The sequence below is a fragment of the Acanthochromis polyacanthus genome, chromosome 7 (assembly GCF_021347895.1).
Source record: "Acanthochromis polyacanthus isolate Apoly-LR-REF ecotype Palm Island chromosome 7, KAUST_Apoly_ChrSc, whole genome shotgun sequence".
In the NCBI taxonomy this organism is placed as follows: Eukaryota; Metazoa; Chordata; class Actinopteri; family Pomacentridae; genus Acanthochromis; species Acanthochromis polyacanthus.
The window spans coordinates 28,836,461-28,857,123 of record NC_067119.1 but is presented as its reverse complement, the minus strand read 5'-3'; the positions used below and the strand labels follow the sequence as shown (position 1 = coordinate 28,857,123).

The following is a 20,663-nucleotide window of genomic DNA, read 5'->3' as shown; positions in this document are numbered from 1 at the left end:
GTGCTGGAAATTGCACGGAGTTCCTACATTCGTAACATCACAGTTAAATGAGTTCATAGGCAACACGAGTAGTTTTCTGTAGTGATAAAGGTCTGCGTACCATCTTTTTCACTGGTGGAGGGGCTGCGCGGGCGAACACGGGGGCTGCTGCTGTGAAGAGCCTCCCTGTCTCTGTCCGACTGTGGGGTATAAGGCTGCTGTTTGCCTGGCTGGCCTGAAAGTTGCTGCTGCTGTTTGACCTCCTGAGAGGACTCCCCATGAGCCATGGTGATCTGCTGCTGGTAGAGTGCCAGGGCATGGGGGGGCAGCACTGCCTTCCCACCCCCACTCCGCTGGCTGCCCTGCACAGAGGCCTCTGGCATCTGCGCACAGGACAAGAGGGAAATAAAAAGGCTGCTTACAAGCCACACTCATAACACATAAACACAAGCCGACTCCTACTTGGCATTTGGCATATGGTTAGCCACATACAGTATCTGATCAACATGATAGCTAATACGCATCTCTTATTTCTTAGTAAGCTAAAGTTTCCCTAATGCCTGGCATCTCATTTCTTCTCCACAAAGCAATCTCTCTCATCATCCTCCATCTGGTTGGCTTATCTCAAACAAATATGACAACAATTTCACCTGCTACATGGTTATCTCTGTAAACAGAGAGTCGAGGATAACGTTGATACCACTGCAATGGGAGACTGATGGTGTGCATGTGCTCGTTTACAGGAGCTGAGCAAATCAGTTTTCAGTAACAAAACATTACCTGAATCAAAGACACTTTGAAAAAGCTGAGATGCTCTTGCCTCTAACAGCTGTGTGACATGTGAGAATAAAAAACTATGAGACACATAAAATGTAACTAGTAACTCACAATAGGTGGTATAGCAGCAGCCCGCTGTTTGAGCTGCTTTAGATCCATGGGCTTCTGTAGCGGGGATGATATGACCCCATCGTGAGTGTAGTTCAGCAGGCTCGGCCGTGGAGAAGTCATTCTACACACACAGAGAGAAATAAATGAGTGGGAGTGAGATAACATTTCCTGATTAGTGTTTCCATAAACCCGTGTAGCTCATCTTAATTTTAAAATCTCCACACACTGGGCAGTGTCATTTGTTTTCCCCAGCTGAAACCAACTTTGAACATTCAATGAAAAACTTTAAAGAGTAAAAACAGAAAAATATCACAAAAAGAGCGACGTTCTGTCTGTCTTTTCTGTACATCTCCTAATAAGACAAACAAATCTTCGTTCACTATTGAAGTATTCAAATGATGAGGGGGAAGCAGATATGCATGGGGTGTGTGTGTGCATATGGGGTAGATATGGGTTGACAGAGCCTGGGAGTGTGAAAAAGAATTACAAGTAAAAATCCATATCTATGTCTCTCACAACTGTCGTAAACACACATCATACTCCGAATCACAGGCGGATACACACACTGATGCACAAGGGTGCGTACACGCATGCACACACTCTCACTCCCTTTGTTTGCTTTGGCAGAGAGGGCAGCGTTCCCCTCAGCTTTGCCAGTACATGCAGTCTGCTGTCATGGAAAAAATTGAACAAATACCGTGCAAACAAGACTAATCACTCCTCCCACGCACTTTGACACCCATTTCTTGTGGCCTCAATCACACACAGATTGTATATATATATATATATACACACACACACACACACACACACACACACACACACACACACACACACACACACACACACACACACACACACACACACAGATAGATATACAGAAGATATACAGATATACAGATAGATTTAGATTTCATACACAAGTACAAACACACGCACATACACACAGATTTTTTTCCCCCTTCATTCATACAAAATGCAATTACAATCTCTGGTGGACAGCAGAGAGCAACCTGTGGTATACACACAAGTGGCTTTCCAAATATGGCTTCGCTGCTGTAAAGTGTAGCTAGGCAACTAATACCACTTCAAACCCCTCACTGGTTTGTTTTCTGATGTCTGCTGTGGTAGACAGGAGAAGTAGGACACCTCGTAAATCGCTCAAAAACCAGAAGTCCTTTGACAATAATAATTTCAACCATGCCCAAAGATGTCAATAGTGATATTAAGCAGGAAAGAGATAGAAAACATTGTTTTCAATATAAACAAAAAGGAAATTCGATTTTCTGCAAAAACAAATAAGTAAATCAAATCTAATTTTCACTAAATCCTAACAACTCTCACCTGTTCTTGTCTGTGTTGTCTGTCTCCTCCACCTCATCGGCGCTGCAAGTGGCACTAGAGTCACTGTCTCCATGCGAGCCTGTTTTGGATGCATGATCCTTTTTGGAGCTTTTGGAACTTTTGACTTCCTCTCCCTCTGCTATAGGAGGTTTTTTATCTGTGGCATCACTGGGTGGCGTTGGCTGCAGCTGCTCTTTGTTGGGCTCTCCTGTTTCAGTCTTTATCTCCTGCTTGATGGCTGAGTCTGCATCCTCCTTGACTTGAGGTTTCTCATCCCCTGCCTGGCCCATGTCTGACTGGGCCTCCTCCTTGTCCTCGCTGTTGGAGCTGCCCTTGGACCTGCTTGAGCCTTCCTCTTTAGCCTTGCTGTCCTCGGATGAGTGAGGCGAGGGCAAGCTCTCTGTGTCAGAGCTGTTGTTGGCTCCACCTGGGACACAGACAGAGGACAAAAAGAATCACAGATTAGGGCTCATACTGTAAATCATGTTATATCTCCTTGTCCTTTTTTAGTCCATCTTTTGCCCATCTCTTTCTGCTAAACCAGATTCTTCACAGTGCCAGTCTTCTGCCTAATCAGGTTTCATTGTACAATAAGAGGGAACACAAAACCAATTCAGATGATGGATGAAATCCCCTGGGGCATCAGCACTCCATTGTGGAAATGCAGTCTATGCAGTATACTTCTATCAAAAAACTACAGCAGGATTTTCATGATACTTGTATGCTTGTCACTGCAGAACATGATATTTCATACCAACAGGGGACTACTCAGAGTTACACTGTTATATAAAATTATATACGTATCAAGTAGCCACATTATTAGGTACACCTGCACAATCTAATGCCACCCAAAACAACTCAACCATAAGCTACACAATTACAAAAGATTATTGTGTTATGTTCTCATTAAATCTAATGTTTTTCAGGCCCTCAAATATAAGGGCTTAGGAAAAATGGAAATACTTAATGTTGTACAAATAACTATATATTGAAAGAAAACGGCATCCTATTTAAAACAGTTGTCAGCCCTTAAATACAGGTAAAAATACAATTCAATTCAAACAATGTTTTTTTTTTAGGATTTTCGCACAAGATGCAGATCCTCAAACTGGTGTACCTTCTCCATCATCAGGGGCTTCCTCTTCATTGCAGCTGGCTCCTGATCCTTCCATCTCCTCCTCCTCTGCTGCATACGGGGCACTGGCCTCCTCATTCTGCAGGGCTTTGCCCCTGCGACGGGCTTTTCGCTCCTTCTCCTGGGTCAAAAAAGCACATACTAAATAAAAAAAAGTCCCAGGGAGCAAAGATCTTCAAAACCGAAACCGAAACAATATCATGGTGTGACACTACATAAAAAGCATAAATGACTTTACTTTGTCCGCATCATGAGGTGAAAGTGTGAACTGGAAACTTTCCCTCTGCTTACCGATTTCATTTTATGCTGCTGCAGAATCTCATCCAGTTTCTGCCTCTTTTTGTAGTTGAAATAGAAGTTCTTGCACTGTGACACGGTTTTTGATCCCACCATCTTGGCGATGGCGGACCAATTCCTACCATACTGGAGAAGGCCTGGAATTGACAGACAGATAGGCAGAGTAATTAGGATACAATATAAAGAAAGGAGGACAGACATGGATGTGGCCTTGCTGAGAACAAGATATTCTTTATGCAGTTGTAAAAAAAAAAAAAAAAAGTGATGCAACCTGTGCAAAGTGCACTTCTTGCCAAAAGTAATGGTTATTTTGGTTTATATACCATCAACGCTATCTCAATTAACAATCTCTTCTAGTGTACAGCATGGAAGTCTGGTCATGGTAAATCAATTGCCATAAACATCTGTCTCTATACAGCTGTCAAAGCTGTAGCACAGGCTGGGAGTTTAGTCCACACTGTAACAGACACAGTCCCACTCTCCCAGCAGCAGCATGGCTGGATGCCATACACGTCTTAAATAGAGAGAGGCACAGAGTGAAAGAGTAAGAGAGGGGAGTGGTGGTGTGGTAGGTGAACCGTCAGTCACACCAATGACATCACTATCTCTCCCCACTAGGTTCACTCTGTGTCATATTCCAACTGACTTTGATGTGACCCAGTTCCAAGAAACCCTAGTCCTTTACCCAGTCAACCACATGATTGTGCCTTACACAAGAGTCTACTGGCACCCGCTGGGCCAGAGCTGTGATAGATCAACCTGTCATGAAACACGCAAGCAGGCGCGCACACTCACACAAACGAACAGCGCAATGTATGTGTGCTAAAAGTAGAAATGTAGAGAGCAGTCAGCGGGTGAGTACAAGTGAGTGAGAAAGACAGATAACGTAGAATTTGCTCCAGTGCCCCCTTCCCAGACTCTGCTCTGAGCTAAAGGCAGCTCATTAACAGTGTGTGTTGTAAGAGGCTTAGCTTACACCACCCACTTGTTTCCTGTGCCAGCCTGACAGGTCCTGGCAACAGGACAGCCTCTCAAAAGGTTGTTGGGGGAGGGGGGTGGGAGGGGTGTTATTAGGAGGCACAGAGCCAACACATCTTAGGATAACCTTGGACATGGGTTCAGGGGTCTCTGCATCTCATCGCTTAATGGAGGTAGTAGGACGACAAGCAGGACTCTGAGCCAAAGGAGAGGAAAGGACAGCTGTTTGCAGCCTTGTCATTTCATCTCTCATATTAATCAGAAAGACTGCACCGGATTCAGGCTTTGACTAAGTCAGTAAAAAGATGACTACTGAGCAATATCTGCAAATAGAAGCTTGTCTATTAATTGTTTTCAATTCATTATCTATGACAAAAACTGTATATATTGATGTATACAGAGCTATTTATGTTTAAGATATTTAGACAGATCTACAAATGTCACCTAAAATATGATTAAGTATCATGAAAACTGTACATCCCTTGCGAGTCATTTCTGCACTGACAAGTCAAACAATACTTCTGCCACACATACAACTGATACAAAAACTACTTTGGTCAAAAAGGTGAGAAAAGCTGTGCATCCTCCAGCAAATGTGTAAAGATGCACAATATTCACCATCATGCTGAGAATTTATTAATGCCAGTATAGAAGAACTTCTAAAACAAGCAAAAGTGATCTTCAAGTCTGAGCTTCTGGTGTCTAAAAGCTGTTGCGCACCTACAACCTGTCAAGTGTTAAAGTGGAGGAGGTTTTTCAGCTGAAATATTCATTGTTGCCACTAAAGGCATTGCTAGAAAAAGCTCCTCCAAGACCTGTCAGCCCGACTCTCTCCAAGAGCACTAAGACACGTGACCGTAACCTATTAACCTTTTACAGTCATCTGCAGGGGGGGGGGGGGTAGACAGCCATGCAGGTCAGACACCCTCCAACTTGACAGAATACACATAAACATACACATGCTTGAAGTAGCCATGACACAAACACTGCCACATAGCATGGAGTGCAGCTGAAGCAGTAGCAGTGAAGTCAAAGGTCACTTTGCTATGACCTCTAGCTATGTTCAGTTTATTCCGTCATATGCAAACACACAAAGCACGATCCAAAGCAGCTCTGGTCGATTCGGGGCCTTAGTTGCTGGAGAAACACACATGGAACAAACATCCAATCAGAAGCAGCAATACTGAAACAGGTGGTAGCCTCACACCCAATCAGGGCACTGTATTCCCATTAGCTCCTCCCAGAGAAAGTCCAATCAACACCTGGTGTAGCCAAAAAAGTGGTTGTTCCTGTCTGTCACATGCCTGTCACTCCAGCCGCCGTCTCGTGGCCCTGCTCTGGACAACGCTATCAGACGGTCTGATCTCTAGACGGCCAGCCGGGAAGCTCTTCAGGGCTGGGCCTTCCGATCCAGAGCAGAGGAGATGAAAACAGCTCAGTCTCGGCGCTCTTCCTGCCAGCTGGCTTGATATTTGAGCCGGTGTCAGGTTGACATGCTCCACAACAGCACATGCTCCTGGCCTCTCCCCTTCTTTTCCTCTCCCTCTGTCCACCCAGTGCTTTCGGTGAGTGCTGGTCTGCTCTTCTCTGCCGTGTCTCTCCCCAATGGCGGTCGTCTGGGAAGACTTCCACAGGAAAGTGGGACTGTGGGGCGGTGCTATGTGCTCAGCCTCTCTCTCCCCTCATCTGATCTCTCCTCTATCTCTCTTTTTTTTCCTCCCTCCCTCTTTCCGTCGGTCTGTCCCTCCCCCTACCTCACTCTGCCAGCAGGCACCGCGGCGCACACACACACACACACACACAAACACACACACACACAAACGCATGAGTGAGTACAAACTCACTCGAACCCTCTCTCTCCGTCTCTCTTGTTAATACTCTCGCACACAGACACAAACACACACTCAGGCAGTCCAAGAGTAAACAGAGAGCAGGGAGAGCAGCCTGGAGAGAGAGGAAAGAGATAGAGAGAGAAAGAGAGAGGAAGAGAGAGAGGAAAAGCAGAGCCACTGAGCCAGAGAGACAATGGAGAAAGGGAAAGGATACAGAAGTAGAGAGTAAGCAGAGAGAGAGGGGGGGGGGGGGGGGGGGGCAGGAGAGGGTAGAGAGAGAGTTGATGTTGATACCATGAGAAAGCATAAAGGCTTTCACATTTTTCCTGACTGACCTGCTTTTCATCTTGAATGTGACCTCTTGAGTTTATAACAACACAGAGTGAGGGCAGAGAGAAAGTGAGTGGGGGAAAGAAGCACTTGCCAAATCTTCCACAGCTCCTGCCAATCTGGGCCGCTGCCATCTCCCAACCAAGAGACACAATGAGAGACCGAGATAGAGCAACACCAGAGGAGAAAGGCGGAAAAGATAATATGGCATTCTCTACCTGCTGCTCCTTTAAATGGGTTCTTCCAGCACGCAGAGCAGGGGCCATTATCCAGCTGCCTGCCTGCACCCAAGCAAAGCCTGGCAGATTAGTGCACTTACATAAACACCGACCAAGACCGGTGTACAGGCAAACACACACCGCTTGGACCAAGTGCACTAACATAACCTTTGCTACACATCCCTTACGTGCACGATCACACGGCAGGCAGAGCTAGCGGGTATAAGACAGAAGCGTTACAAAGCTTGGCCGTCCCTTGTTTGAGATAGCAGTCTTTATGAATAGCGAAGAAAGGAGTGATCTTTTCTCAGAGTATGGCTGTGCCATCCTTTAAGGCAAAGCTGTCTGGCACTGCCATGCAGGAATGTGGATGTCCTCCTTGGCACTATAAATGCAATTATTCAGATCTGTTTAGCTCAAGGGGATAAACACATTAGCATCAGGACGCCTAAGCCTCTTTAAAACATATACATGTCAAGCACCTGCCAGGGAAAGCACTTTTGACAAGCATATTCAGAACTGTGAGGAAATGGAGGGAGGGAGGTTATGATCTTGGAATCGTCTGAGATCTTGGAAGGGGAATCCCTTTTGGCAGGTGAGGGGGTGGTTGCTAGAACCGATGAAAAATGGTAAGAGCAGCTCCTCCTCTTCAGTCCTCTGTACTGTAGCTGGGGTTCTGTGGTTGTGGTTACATAAGCTCTTCATAGAAGCCCTGCTACCACCAAGCTGCCAGGCTAATCCTCTGGGATGGAGCACCCCACTAATCCCACAGCAGGAGAATGGAACTGAAGACATTAACCAGGATTACTACACAGGACTGTGTTCAAGCCAGGCCAGTGCCAGTTAGCGCAAAATAACCCCTTAACACACAAACCTGCACACATGCACAAACCCCAATTTGCAGGAGAGACACTAAAGACATTAAAAGCAGATGCCAACTCCTGGACCGAATCTGGTTCTAATATCACATTCAAAGTGCATGCGAGAGACACTTTATCTACAGTTGATTACAAGGGAGGACAGGTTAAAATACTCAGAAGCAGAACTGAGTCACAACAAGCATGATGACACATCACATACAAACTACCACAAAGCAGCTGCCTTGCAGTGAAATTAGGTTGAGTCATGTACAGAATACAAGACTTGACATCACAAAGGGGGTACTTAGTCACCAAAGACCAAGATTTTAAAAATCATCTGTAAAAGATGCATGTAATCCATGGATCAGCCTGTGTATAAAAATTCAAAAGTAAATACATATTTAGAAATGGTAACATTACTGAAGCAGCAAACTTTCTTTTGAAACTTGTAAATCAGTCTTTTTTAAATACTCAGATATAAACCAGATCTGACCAGCAGTTTGTTTTAACAGATCAGTAGAGAATCCCAATTAAAAGAGTAGCATGTGGCTAAAATCACTGAGAATGAGGAGCTCATTCAATCAGTAACTGTACGTAACAAACACTAAGACACACACAGAGTGCTGGTGCAATGAAAATGGGAAGAATGTCAGCGACCTCTGTGAATCAGCCATAGTGTTCTGGGTAATCTTCAGTCAGAGACAATAAACAGCGAAGTTAACGACTGCTGCATTTGCAGGGGCTGGCTGATAAGGGGCAGACTTTACAGCCTCCTTGATAAAAGACAGGCTGCCTTGACCCAGAGAAACAGAGAAACGGCTCCAAAGAGCAACAGACCACATCCAGGCAGACTGACACATTCATGCATAGACACAACCTAGCAGCACGTGGCGGTTGCTGCCTCATTAACAGGAAGTCACAGCCACATCATTTGTCTATGCTTTCGAACAGTGCTTGAGCTGCTAGTGTTCTTTCTTTTGACATCTGTATTATAATGCACGGTTACGACAATGAAGTTACACATCAAAGGGAGAAGAAGATTTTATACTGTATTACCTTTTTTGGCTGTTTCCATCTCTTCTTCAGTCCAGCGAGAGCTCTCATTCATCTCCAGATTGGCTGTCAAAAAATAGAGAACCACCAAGTTAGAGAAGGCGGGAGGAGGGGGGAGTGGGCAGTTGTCACAAAGTCAGTTAGGGAGTGACTGACAAGAGGAAAGGAAAGAGAGGCAGAAATTAGAGAAGAAAAAAGAATAAGAGGGTGGGGGGCAGGGTGGCTTGTGTGGCTTGCCAGTGAAACACTGCAGCACGGGTCGCTAGGGACTGTTTGTTTTAGATGGAGGAAGCAGGAAATCCAAGGAGAGAAGTCAGTTAATGATTATAGACATAACAACTGGCTTCTTTCCCTGCACAGGCCATAAGCCAGGCTGTCCCTGGCCCTGCGTGGCAGACAACGGAGCTCGAGACTGTGCTCATGTGTCCTCTACATGGACCTGTGAAGGGCACAGTGGACCAGCCAGCACTGCTGCCAGCAGGGAACAAACAGTGGCAGGGGTGGGGCTGCTGACTGAGAGCCCCTACAGCCCAAGTCACCTGGGGATTCCCTGTGACCAAACCTGTGCTGCAGGAACGACTGCAGCATGTACACACAACTGCTGAAACATCAAAAATCCCATCGTAGCCTGCAGAAAGAGTGTTAGTGTGTGCACGGCTGACTTACCATCTGCGAAGAAACAAAGCGCTAAGCGGGGGGGAGGGGGGCACTGCTGACACACAGCATTTTGTCCTTAAATAACATTTCTGTCTTTTGTCGACAGATGGGATTTTGACTACATATCAAATGCACTCAGTATTCTTCTTTGTTGTGATTCCTCTGTGCATTTTTGAGTTGTTAGCTTGGGTAAAACACAGAGAGCGTAAATGAACGAAGACAAAAGAACATTAGTGCTCTCTTGTGGCGTGGAACAGTAGACCAAGTAGATCAGAGGAGACCAAACTCAAATTCTGTGTACTGGTGGTGGTGAAAATATTTATCTGTAAACCTTTTTTATTGCTACAGCTTATCATCTTCAACTGAAAAATGACTTAATAATAAATGATTACAAAGTTTGGTAATCCTGAATGTATAAAAAAGTGTAATGACAGTCTGTGCCTGTATTTAAAGCAGCCAGTTTCTCCTGGAATCATGTACAGATGGACCTGGAATCATCTGATTACAAATTTGTTCCGAGTCCATTTTAAAGTCAAGGTGATTACTCCTAAATTTGCACAGAAATCATTTTTGAAATTGTACCCATTTTGTCCTTTATATTTTATCATAATGAACTAGATTTTTTGTTCTCTTGTTTGCAGTGTGGGACAGTTGGTCTGGTGTACTGTTTCTGTTTATTGCTTGCTGCCCTCCTGGTCAGACTGCTCTTGAAAAGAGACTTTAATCTGAAAGAGACTTTCACATTTTTAAATAAGCGATAATATAAAAATACACACCGATAAACTCTAAGCAGTTTGTCCAAGAATTAACTTCATGTTTTAGCCCACCATTTTCTCCAAGTATAACGTGAAATGTGCCTGCAGTCAAATGGCAGTTTTTTCCTGATGTTAAAATAACATTTGCACTATTTTAGTGCAGGGGAACGGAGACTGACCGAGTTCACTGTTGAGTGGCGGTGTGGTGGTCTCCTCCACTTCACTTGTCATAGAGCGGGTGATACGGCCTTTGCGGCGTCCCTGGCTATTGGCTGTGCGTCGACCCTTGAAAGCAACAGCAGGCTCTTTGTCCTCTGCATCTTCTCCAGAGGTGTCGTCCCTGCATTTGAGAAATGTTAGCACAGTCAGCAAGACATACACCAGGTTTGTGAAGGGTTTGCATATAACGGTGCACTGATATGGCTCAAAGTCCTGGAAGCAGTCCATTCAGATTTGGGCAGCGCTGTAGGGCACTGACGATAATAATTTAGACAAAAAAAGTTGCGTTTTTATTCTCCAACAACTAAATTTTCTCTGTCTAATTAAACACGTGCTTTATTGCCAAAGACAGCCGTTATACAGGTAAGGTGCTGCATCTAATGCCAAGTTTCTGCTGATGACTACAGATCAGACTTTAGGCTGTCAATATCAAAAAAGTTTCAGCCCAATGTTTAATATAATGACTTTGAGCCTATTTTCTATTTAATAGGGCGATAACATTTCTGAACTGCTGTAAACCAGCGCAAATGTACACAGCAATTAAATTAGAAAGCTGACACTTAGAGTTCAAACTCATAATGTTAAACTACGGAGGTGGAAAAAATGTCTTATTACAATAGAATTTGCAGACTGCAGTGCACATTGTGGGACATGATTCATTAAAATATACTGTTTTTGGTAAAGGTAAAAAGAAAAAAGCATAGGGAAAGCACACTAGTTAAATAGCAAAATAGCAACAATCCAAAATATTCTAAGATTCAAATAAGTGCCATACTGCTATTCAGTCCGGCCCAAATTATAATTCAAACTTACATTCACCACATCCTAATGCTACATTACACTGGCTTTAGTGCCCAGACCCTAGGGACAGACACATTTGTCTGCATGGGGACATTCGTGAATGCTGAGGAATGAAACACAAACTTGGAAATGTGAACGTGTACGCACATGCTGCGTTTTCATTCTTTTTATTTGCAGGATAATTTATCGAGTGTCGGCACAATGCCATGCAAAGAGACAGCCACTGAGTCTGAACCCTCTGCTCCTCCATTCATCTTCCCCAAGCTCCATTAATCTTGCTGAGGGGAGTTGGTGGCACACTAAATATAGGCAAGCCAGCTGTGCTAGGGGTGACAGGCAGGCAGAAGGGTGTGCTGGGAGTCACCCGGTCCCCTGGCCATGTCTCAAAGCAGGGAGGCAGTACGCAACGCTTTATCATCATCCTCCAGCCCAAAACAACTGCTAAGAAATACGGCCTGCCATTGCTTGAAACAACGTAATGCCTAAATACAGACATTAACTGCTGTATTTATCTATTAGTTTTCAGGCAACAAAAAGCAGTGATACTACATCTGTTGTTCTTGCATCCTTTGTTGGCATTATGCCTAAAACACCCCCTCCTTTACCACTGAACCCACCTGCCCGCCCACCCACCACCAACACACACACACTCCTCTTTACACACTGACATTTCAAACTGACAGCTAGGTTAATTACAGTGCTCATTTCCCCCCACTAAAAACAACCCAGACTAAAGAAAATAAGCACAGAATTGTAAAAATGAAACTTGGCATCCTATTGGGAAGGGGAGAAACATAAACAGGAAAACAGCTGCTGTATTGGGGAGAACGAATGGATGCGCCAATTTGCCGTAGGTGGAAAGTCTGGCTTGGGGTGAGGGAGTAAGAGCTCAAGGGTTACACAATGATTGGATTTCCAGATCCACTCCCACTTGCCAGAATTCACTCCTACTCCATTTCCTGTATCCTGACCTGGAACAATTTTGAAAATGGTGAGTTGGAGAAATGGAGTGAGCTAGGAGATCACTACAGTTTGTAATGCAGACAGTACAGGCTGCGGCTCATACAAAATGAAAAAATGCTACAAATATTTTTAATCAGCTTCATCTTTTCCCCTTCCTCATTGTGCTTATTTAATGAATCAGTACGTAAAGTCATCTTTGCAGCGCACAACGTTTAGAGTTCCTAAAGTGTTTGACACAAATAACACGACTCTGGTATCGGAGGTTTAGTCAGTACTAGAAAGCGACTCACTTCATTCCATCTTCCTTGTCTTCAGCTTCATTTTTCTCTTCATCCCGCTCTCCTTCCTTCTCTTTCTCCTCCTTCTCTTTGTCTTCCTGGCTGCTGCGGTTCACCTGTTGCTGCTGTTGCTGCTGCTGGCCGTGCTGCAACGGCAGAGACAGGAACAAGACACGACTGTTGTAAACGGTGTACTTCTGATATGACACTTCAATGTCTGAACACACTGAATTACCACCGTGTATTTGTCAAACAGAAGAGAGCGGTAAATGCTTATCTGTCTGAAAAATTAGTGAATTCTGACCATCAGATTAATACAAATAAGGAGGGGTGTGCAAAGACTGCCTTGAGAATGTCAGAGGTGGATAGTTACTGTTTTTCTTTAGTACTTTTTTCAAATTTTCCTATGTAATTACAAGCTAATTTATCTTCTCACAGCGAATGAGTTGGCACTGTCAGTGGTAGATCTGACGTCTGACACATGACTGCAGATGATGGCGAGATAAGAATTACACCATGGTATTTTTAAAAAACACAAACATGAGACATATATCGTAATATACAGTTCTTTCTTTGCCATTTCTAAAATCTCATGCTAGTACAGAACACTTGAAATTCCGATTCACTTTCAGCACAGAGCAAAACAAAACAGGATACGAAAGTTCCGAAATTACAGCAGCACATTTCTACTGCATAACTTTTCCTCTTTAAGCACCCAGAACCACTTCCTTGCCAGTTTCCTGCCTGTCTGGGCTTTTGGGGTTAGAGTTCAGACTAGTGCAGACACACAGCCTGTATTAAACACTTTAAATGCTGTTTAATACTGACCAAGCAGATCTTTGTCAGGCATCAATGCCATGTGATATCAGGAGCTGCAGTCTCTATGCAAAAATTCATCCAAATATTCATTCATCTCTTTATTACATATTTGCTCTACAAAAAAGATGTAAATAAAAAGACACGAACATAAAAAGAGGCAGAGCACGATGGCACAGTGACGAGAAAAATGTAATAAACACGCTTCGCTTAAAACATCCCCCGCTGTATATATAGTGCCTGGAAGTGCAAGATAATCTGTAGTGGACGATACACCAACAAAATGATACATCGTGACTACAATAAAAATAATCAGGTCAAGGTCATACACCCCAAAAGGCACATCTACATTACCAACAGGCTTAGTGTGCGCAATATGAATGAAATCCCTCAAGTAGTTCCTGAGATATGACCTGGAAACAAAAAAATATTTGAAGTGCCTCAGTATGACCTTGGAAATGAGGTCAAGGTCATACACCCCAAAAGGCACATCTATACTACATAGAGATGGCCTGGGTGCAATATGAATGAAATCCCTCAAGTAGTTCCTGAGATATGCTCCGGAAACGAAATGCGGACATACGGACGGACGTGATGACGCCAATATCCCCCTTCGTGCCTATCGCACGGCGGGGGATAAAAAGCATCTTTCTCGTATAAAATCCTTGTTCTTCATTTGCGCAGTATTACTAATGTCCTCTCCATTCATTTGAAATTAACTCTGAAAAATAAATGTCATAACACAATGGTCTCCGAATTTCAAAATCTGTCTAATAATCAAAAGTAGAGATCTGCAATGCATCGAGACATACTCTGAGCTGATCCAGGGGGAGCTCTCCACAAAATATAGATAAAGGGGCCGCTCTATTACTGCAGCATAAAAACAAGAAAAGCACTCTGGGAGAGCAGTACTCCGTCAAAACTGCTCAGTCATCGTATCGTTTCCAATGGATAAAATCTTTAATGAAAAATGACCTTGCACTGAGCAAAAGCATGTGCTATGCATGTGTACGTTATGTATGGATTCTGAATCGCATGACTTAACTTTAGTACGATCGCAATCATGGGATCGTCAGCAAGCAGCTGACACAGTGTTCACTTGTTGTCATAGTTACAGTGACGCTATTTTGCAATGATACAGAAATTTTTAACAAATTAATGGATCCAGACTGTAAGCCACATCACTGCCAAAATCTAATGAGGTGGTCCTTGTGTCTTTTCTGACCTTTCCTGAAAATTTCATCCAAATCTGGTTGTCCGTTTTTTTTTGAGTAATGTTGCTAACAGACAGACAGACAAACAGACAGGAGGACAAATGTACCACGATTGTCACACAACTGCGCCATGTTCCCTGGCAAAGTAAAGAAATGTCTCAGTTGGGCTAGAAACACATTCACATTGGTATTATGCTATTACTTATTCTCACCATTTCTCCTTCAACCAAACATAACCTCTATTAGCATTTGCAATCATTCTGATGTATAGCAATGCACTTTCTGTCCCTTTTCCGTAGGTACCTCCCTCTGTGACCGTGAGCTATTAGACCTAGCTGCTACTCTGGAGATATGAAGCGAACTGCCAGGTAATGAGCAGAGGTTTCTTCAAGAAAGATGAGGAGACACCATCTTCATACCCACAGGGAAAGGTCGGCAGTAAATTATTGTGTTTCATTAGTACCCACCACCACAAAGTTTACAGCTATAAAAAGTGGTGACGTTGGGTTCAACAAACTGTGGCACTTGATCAGCTCAACTGAGCGACCTTCGCCATACTTCTGAACTCTTACACTCAGAGTTCTGTAAAGGCATCAGTATACCGTTAGCGCTGACAATGAGGTGAGCGAAGCTGTGCTTACACAGGAAACGTTTTAAGCACGAGGGTGTCTCATTTTCAGAAGTGTTAAAATCATTTTGCATGCTGCATTTGTGCACCAGACATTTCATATTTGTCTCTGTTTGCCTTGTGAAGCATCCTGTGCTCTCAAACTAACATGTTCAACTCAACAAAGATAAAATACTCAGGCTGTTATTGAAAATGAGAATCGGTTCTCAGCTAACTCAGCTAAAAGTGTTTGACAACACAGTATCGCATTAGACCTGGAGCGTAATCACGTTATTCTTCACCTAGCAAATGGTATTAGTTCTTGTGGATAGATAAGTTAGTTAAAGGGGAACTTCGGTTTTTTTCAACCTGGGGTCTGTTTTCATATGTCATTTCATACATGTGAGTGATGGAGAAATGAATTTTCGACATAGCTCCAGCCATGGCTGCTTAGCAGCTCAGCTAGTGAAAAGTATGGGGCAACTTGCCCCCCCGCGTCAAAGTCCGCCCTAACGTGCTCCCCCCCACACACTGACCGGCTCGGATAGTCTCAACGAGTGTCCCACAACATACTAGAGATGAGAAGTGAACGAAAACCTCCACATTACTTGGCGATCGCTCTTTGTTGTGGTCTGTATCCAAATCTCAGGACGCTAGAATGCAAATCTCGTTCTGAAATTGCGGGATAGCTCGTGCCAAAACTAGTGTTTTGCATTCTAGCGTCCTGAGATTTGGATACAGACCACAACAAATAGAGATCGCCAGGTAATGTGGAGGTTTTCGTTCACTTCTCATCTCTTGTTGCCCCATATTTTTCGCTAGCTGAGCTGCTAAGCTGCCTGCCTGGCGAAATACTGGAGCTATGTTGAAAATTCATTTCTCCATCACTCACATGTATGAAATGACATATGAAAACAGACCCCAGGTTGAAAAAAAACAAAGTTCCCCTTTAAGTGACAGACAGCAGCTGTTGTGGTTGTAATAGCAAACTGTGGTTCTGGGTGTGCTTACAACCAACAGTAGAATGGTGCATCTCAGATTTTCAGGCCTGCAGAATGTGTGATTGGACCTCAATGATCAGATATACAGCATTTCTTTGAACTGTGAGCTTAAAGGCTGAGAATACCTGGCTTCTTCCTCGGCGCCGGTAGTTCCTTCGCACTATGTTCTTATAGTTTTCATTCTTTTTGGTCAGGTAGTAAAAGAGCACACACTCCGCCACCGTCTGAAACATGAAAGAAATTCCATTTTTCATTTCCCTAGAAGACAGGATCACTCCTAAAGTCACAAAAAAAGAAAATTAATCAATACCTTTCGCTCCAGAAAAGATGCGATCAGACCAAAGTTTTTGGGGTGCTGAATGAACCTGTGGGAGCAGAACAAAGCCAATTGAATGACTTCAGATCACTGGTATGTAAAAAGATCACAAAATAACACAAAGAAACTGACAGGAACAAAAAAAAATGTAATTAGGGATTACTACCTCAGCTTACTTTAAAAAATGCCCCAACAAAGTACAGAAAATCAAAAGCTATGACATTAAATCAAAATGTGCCATTAAATAACTTACTAGATATCACATGTCTTAGTATTTGTTCTATATCACTGGTATAAAAAATAACTGAAGCTCTCTGAGTAACTTTAAAGTCACCAACTTAACTGCGTGGGTTTGATTTGGTAGCTTTAAATGCCTCCTCTCGATTCTCATGAAAGGGGAAGATGTACTTCCTTAACAACAACTTACTGACCTTTCATTGGTCACACATGTTTCACAGGGAGCAAGATACATATTTTTTTTTATCTTGTTGCTTAGAAATAAGCTCTCCAGCACTGTCTTTTAAACTGGAGTGTGAAAAGCTAATATGGCATTTGACAAATATCTGAAATGTTCAGAGTCTAATGTAAAAAGAAACAATAGGAAAATCTACAGTCAGGTGATATATTGTATTCTGAGTATCAAACACAAAAATGGTACAGTCCAAAAATATTTTTGGTATATTTTTGGTTAAAAAAAGCAAATCTCGCAGGTGAGAAATAAGAGTGAAAGACGATTTTCTAATGTTAAAGGAAAAAATATGTTGCCACCTGAAGCGTTGTGCTTACTTCTCTCTAAAAGTGTCCTTCTCCTGCTCGCTCCACATATTCATAACCTGTCGGTCCTTGTACACCTTCATGGGGTCATCCATCAATCCATTCATGTTGATAAACTTGATGCGTTGCTGCTCAGCATCAAACAGCATAGGTGGGATGACCGCCAGCTGTCGCATTTGCTTCTCTGTGTTCTGATGTCCACACGTAACACACACACACCAGAAAGAAAAGCAACATCCTGGAGTAAGTGGGCTGGTCTCCAGAGGAAAAGCTATCCGACAACACAGTGCTTATACAGTCATGTCCTATGTGAAACTTAATGTGGTAATGCATACTGGTTTGAAGTGCAAAAAACTTCAGAAAGAAAAAAAGGGGAAGTTCAGTGTGGTTTGTTTGCTCAGCATGCTGAGATATGCTCCTTGTCCAAAGTCAAGCACTCGGGAAATGACACATTTCCCGTCACTCTTTAATTTACAACTAAAAAAAAAAAAAGAAAAGAAAAATTAACATTAGATAATGTCTAATGTTTGGACAGGGGAGAGTAGTAAAGTAAGTATGTAGTTACGAGACCTTTCAATACAATACACTGTAGACAACTCCATTTGATTCTGGATTCCAAATATACAAACTATGAGCGTTTGATGGTTTTTAAATGAAGTACAACCTTGTCAGCCAAATGGCATGAATTTGGCTGGTATGTAAGAAGTATATTCAAAGGGCTTGCACAATTGCCAAAAAAAATAAATCTTTTCTCGGATAAGATTTGTGGTTTTCATACAAAACATTTTGTTTAGATTGTGATTTTACAGTCCATGCTGAAGTTTACCCTTCACTGCTTCAAAGTTCGCTTCTTTGTGGAACTGTTAAATGTGGACGAGTACACGGACAATGATTACTGCTGCACCAGCAGCTGAAGCCGTGTGTCAACTGTGCACATAATAAATGGAGGAAAGAGAAACGAGGGAAGACTGTAAAAATGAGACCGGCAGTAAATACTGCCAGAAACTATCAAGGTTTTGGCAGCAGTCCAATTGAAAGCAGCTGTGCTGCTGTGCTTTCCGCTGGGATGCAGTGGCCTTAAAGGGCTAGCATTTAGCTCTGGCTTGCCCTGCTAGCTTAGCTTGTACAAATATTCCCGTGGCATTCCATTCCATCTGTACAGCTGAGTGCAATATGTCTGAAACAAAACCAATGTTGCTGTGATCTGAGAGGGCTTGATTGACATCCATGCAAATTGTTATCTTTATTACTATGTGCTGCAAATGCTAATCATGTTGTATGATATATATTTACTTTGTAGTGCAACATATACATGTATATTACACACACAAACACATACACAGAATGTTTTAGCCATTAAAAGTAGAGGTACAATGCTTTTCAAAAATGGTAACTATATCAAATCAAAATTAGATGTGAGGACCCTTTACCAACAACCAAACCTACCTAAACACAGCTGTACACAGTATTTGCAGGTTGTTGAGGACTTGACGCAGTTACTATGCACTATTTACACATAGTGGATTTGCATGTCATATAAAGTGACTAAATTTAATAGAAATTTCTCATCCACACTGGGGAAATGAGATTTGTTCCCTGGGTGTAGTGTAAACCTCGACATGTAGACCCAACGACAATATCGTACACGCAGCTGTCTGGCCACCCAAGGAAACTCAACTGAAAGAGGGCAATTATGTAAATAGGCCCCAAGCGGTGCCAAACAGCAAGTGGGCAAACCACTTTAAACAGCAAAGCTTACCTCATGCTCTGATATTCCATCAATGATTTCTGAGACTTCATGTTCACTGCGAGCTGCAGATGAGGTCAGCCCACCTCCTCGCTGCCCAACACGGCTGCATAAGGAATAAAAAAGGAAGACCTGTCACTCAAAACTACCCACACGTTACTATAACCGAGCCACCCACCTTGTCAAATTAAACAAATCTGCAGTCATTTTTTACAACAGAGGCAGCAACAAGGCAAGAAATCAAAGTGATGAAGTCTGTTTCTGAAATTAACAGTGCCTGCTGTGAAAAGGGGAAAAAAAAAACACCTCTGCATTCGCTCCTGCAGCTCTCTTTGCTTGCGGATCTCCGGGAACTGTTTCTCGTAGTACTCCCGCACCTTGCTCTCCTTGGCTCTGCGCCGCGGGTTGTTTTCAATGCGCTCCACCTTCTTCTCCCAGGCTTCCATTAGCTGGTCATAGCGCTGGCAAAACTTCTGTTCCTGAAGGATCACAGACAGAGAAGCATCTCAGTCCACTGCAAGGCCATTTTAATATGAACATTATCACTTCCTTTAAGTCTTGCCTTTGAAGTAGAGATGCATAACTGAAAGACCACTAAGTATGCAAAAATACAATTTAAAAAAAATTGACAGCTACAGTTAAAAGACAGAATATTTGATGCTGCAGTGTCATTTAAGATATTGATTTTCACCAGTTGTATTCAGTAAAGTCTCTGTTTTGAGTCTGTCATCAGGGGCCACATAGACCCCAATTTGATCTCAAGTGGGCCAGACCAGTAAAATGACAGCATAATAACCTATACATAACCACATCTACAAATTTTTCCTTTGTTTTAGTGGAAAACAGCACATTCTTAAAACATTCACATTTAAGAAATTATCTTTTTACAAAGATATGGAGTTAAACGGAGTCATGAACAAACTGAAATTTGTTAAGAAAAATAAATCCAATTTCAACAACATTATGCCTCAGTTTATCATTTACACATTACAACTTACAGATCACAGAGTTTCTACAAAGGCACAGAACATTTAGTGACAGGTATCTGGAACCGAATGATATAGTATTTTACTTTAAAAAAAAACAGCAAAAACAAGACAAAATATTGCAAAAATGAGACAGAAAATGGCAAAGCGAGAAACAAAATTACAAAAATTTACAAAAAAAGTTACAAAGCAGCAAAAAAATGGACAAATGAGACAAAAAATTACAAAGGCATGAAACAAAACGACAAAAACGATATGCAAAGTGAAACACAAAATGACAAAAATTAGAAAAATCACAAGCGAGACAAAAAGGAAACAAAACGACAAACATGTGAGACAAACAATAGAAGTCAGACAAAAAAGACAAAAATCAACAAAAACAATATAACATATTACAATGACAAAAGAACAATGAGCAACATCGCATTTTACTTTATGATCCAAACAATTTATCATGGCCTAAAAACTATTTTAAGTCTATAGTTTTACAAATGTATGAATTGCAGTTAATGTCTTCTCTGTAATTTTTACACTTTACAAAGTTGTCCCTTGGGCCGGAGTCGACCCTCTGGCGGGCCGGTTTTGGCCCACGGACCACATGTTTGACACCCCTGC

At 42.6% G+C, this 20,663-nt stretch overlaps 1 protein-coding gene across 1 annotated transcript in view; it reads right to left on the bottom strand.

Annotated features, from left to right (window-relative positions):
- The window catches only part of ncor2 (nuclear receptor corepressor 2), a 108,121-nt gene that overhangs the window by 22,574 nt on the left and 64,884 nt on the right, over window positions 1–20,663 (bottom strand). Inside the window, exons 10-22 of the mRNA XM_051950467.1 lie at window positions 19,369–19,541; window positions 19,075–19,168; window positions 17,328–17,506; window positions 16,536–16,590; window positions 16,351–16,449; window positions 12,600–12,733; window positions 10,506–10,666; window positions 8,918–8,980; window positions 3,638–3,780; window positions 3,329–3,467; window positions 2,212–2,638; window positions 868–988; window positions 101–362 (exon numbers count right to left, since the gene is read on the bottom strand). Coding sequence (XP_051806427.1) covers window positions 101–362; window positions 868–988; window positions 2,212–2,638; window positions 3,329–3,467; window positions 3,638–3,780; window positions 8,918–8,980; window positions 10,506–10,666; window positions 12,600–12,733; window positions 16,351–16,449; window positions 16,536–16,590; window positions 17,328–17,506; window positions 19,075–19,168; window positions 19,369–19,541 — 2,050 coding nt within the window. The remainder of the gene's footprint in view (window positions 1–100; window positions 363–867; window positions 989–2,211; window positions 2,639–3,328; window positions 3,468–3,637; window positions 3,781–8,917; window positions 8,981–10,505; window positions 10,667–12,599; window positions 12,734–16,350; window positions 16,450–16,535; window positions 16,591–17,327; window positions 17,507–19,074; window positions 19,169–19,368; window positions 19,542–20,663) is intronic.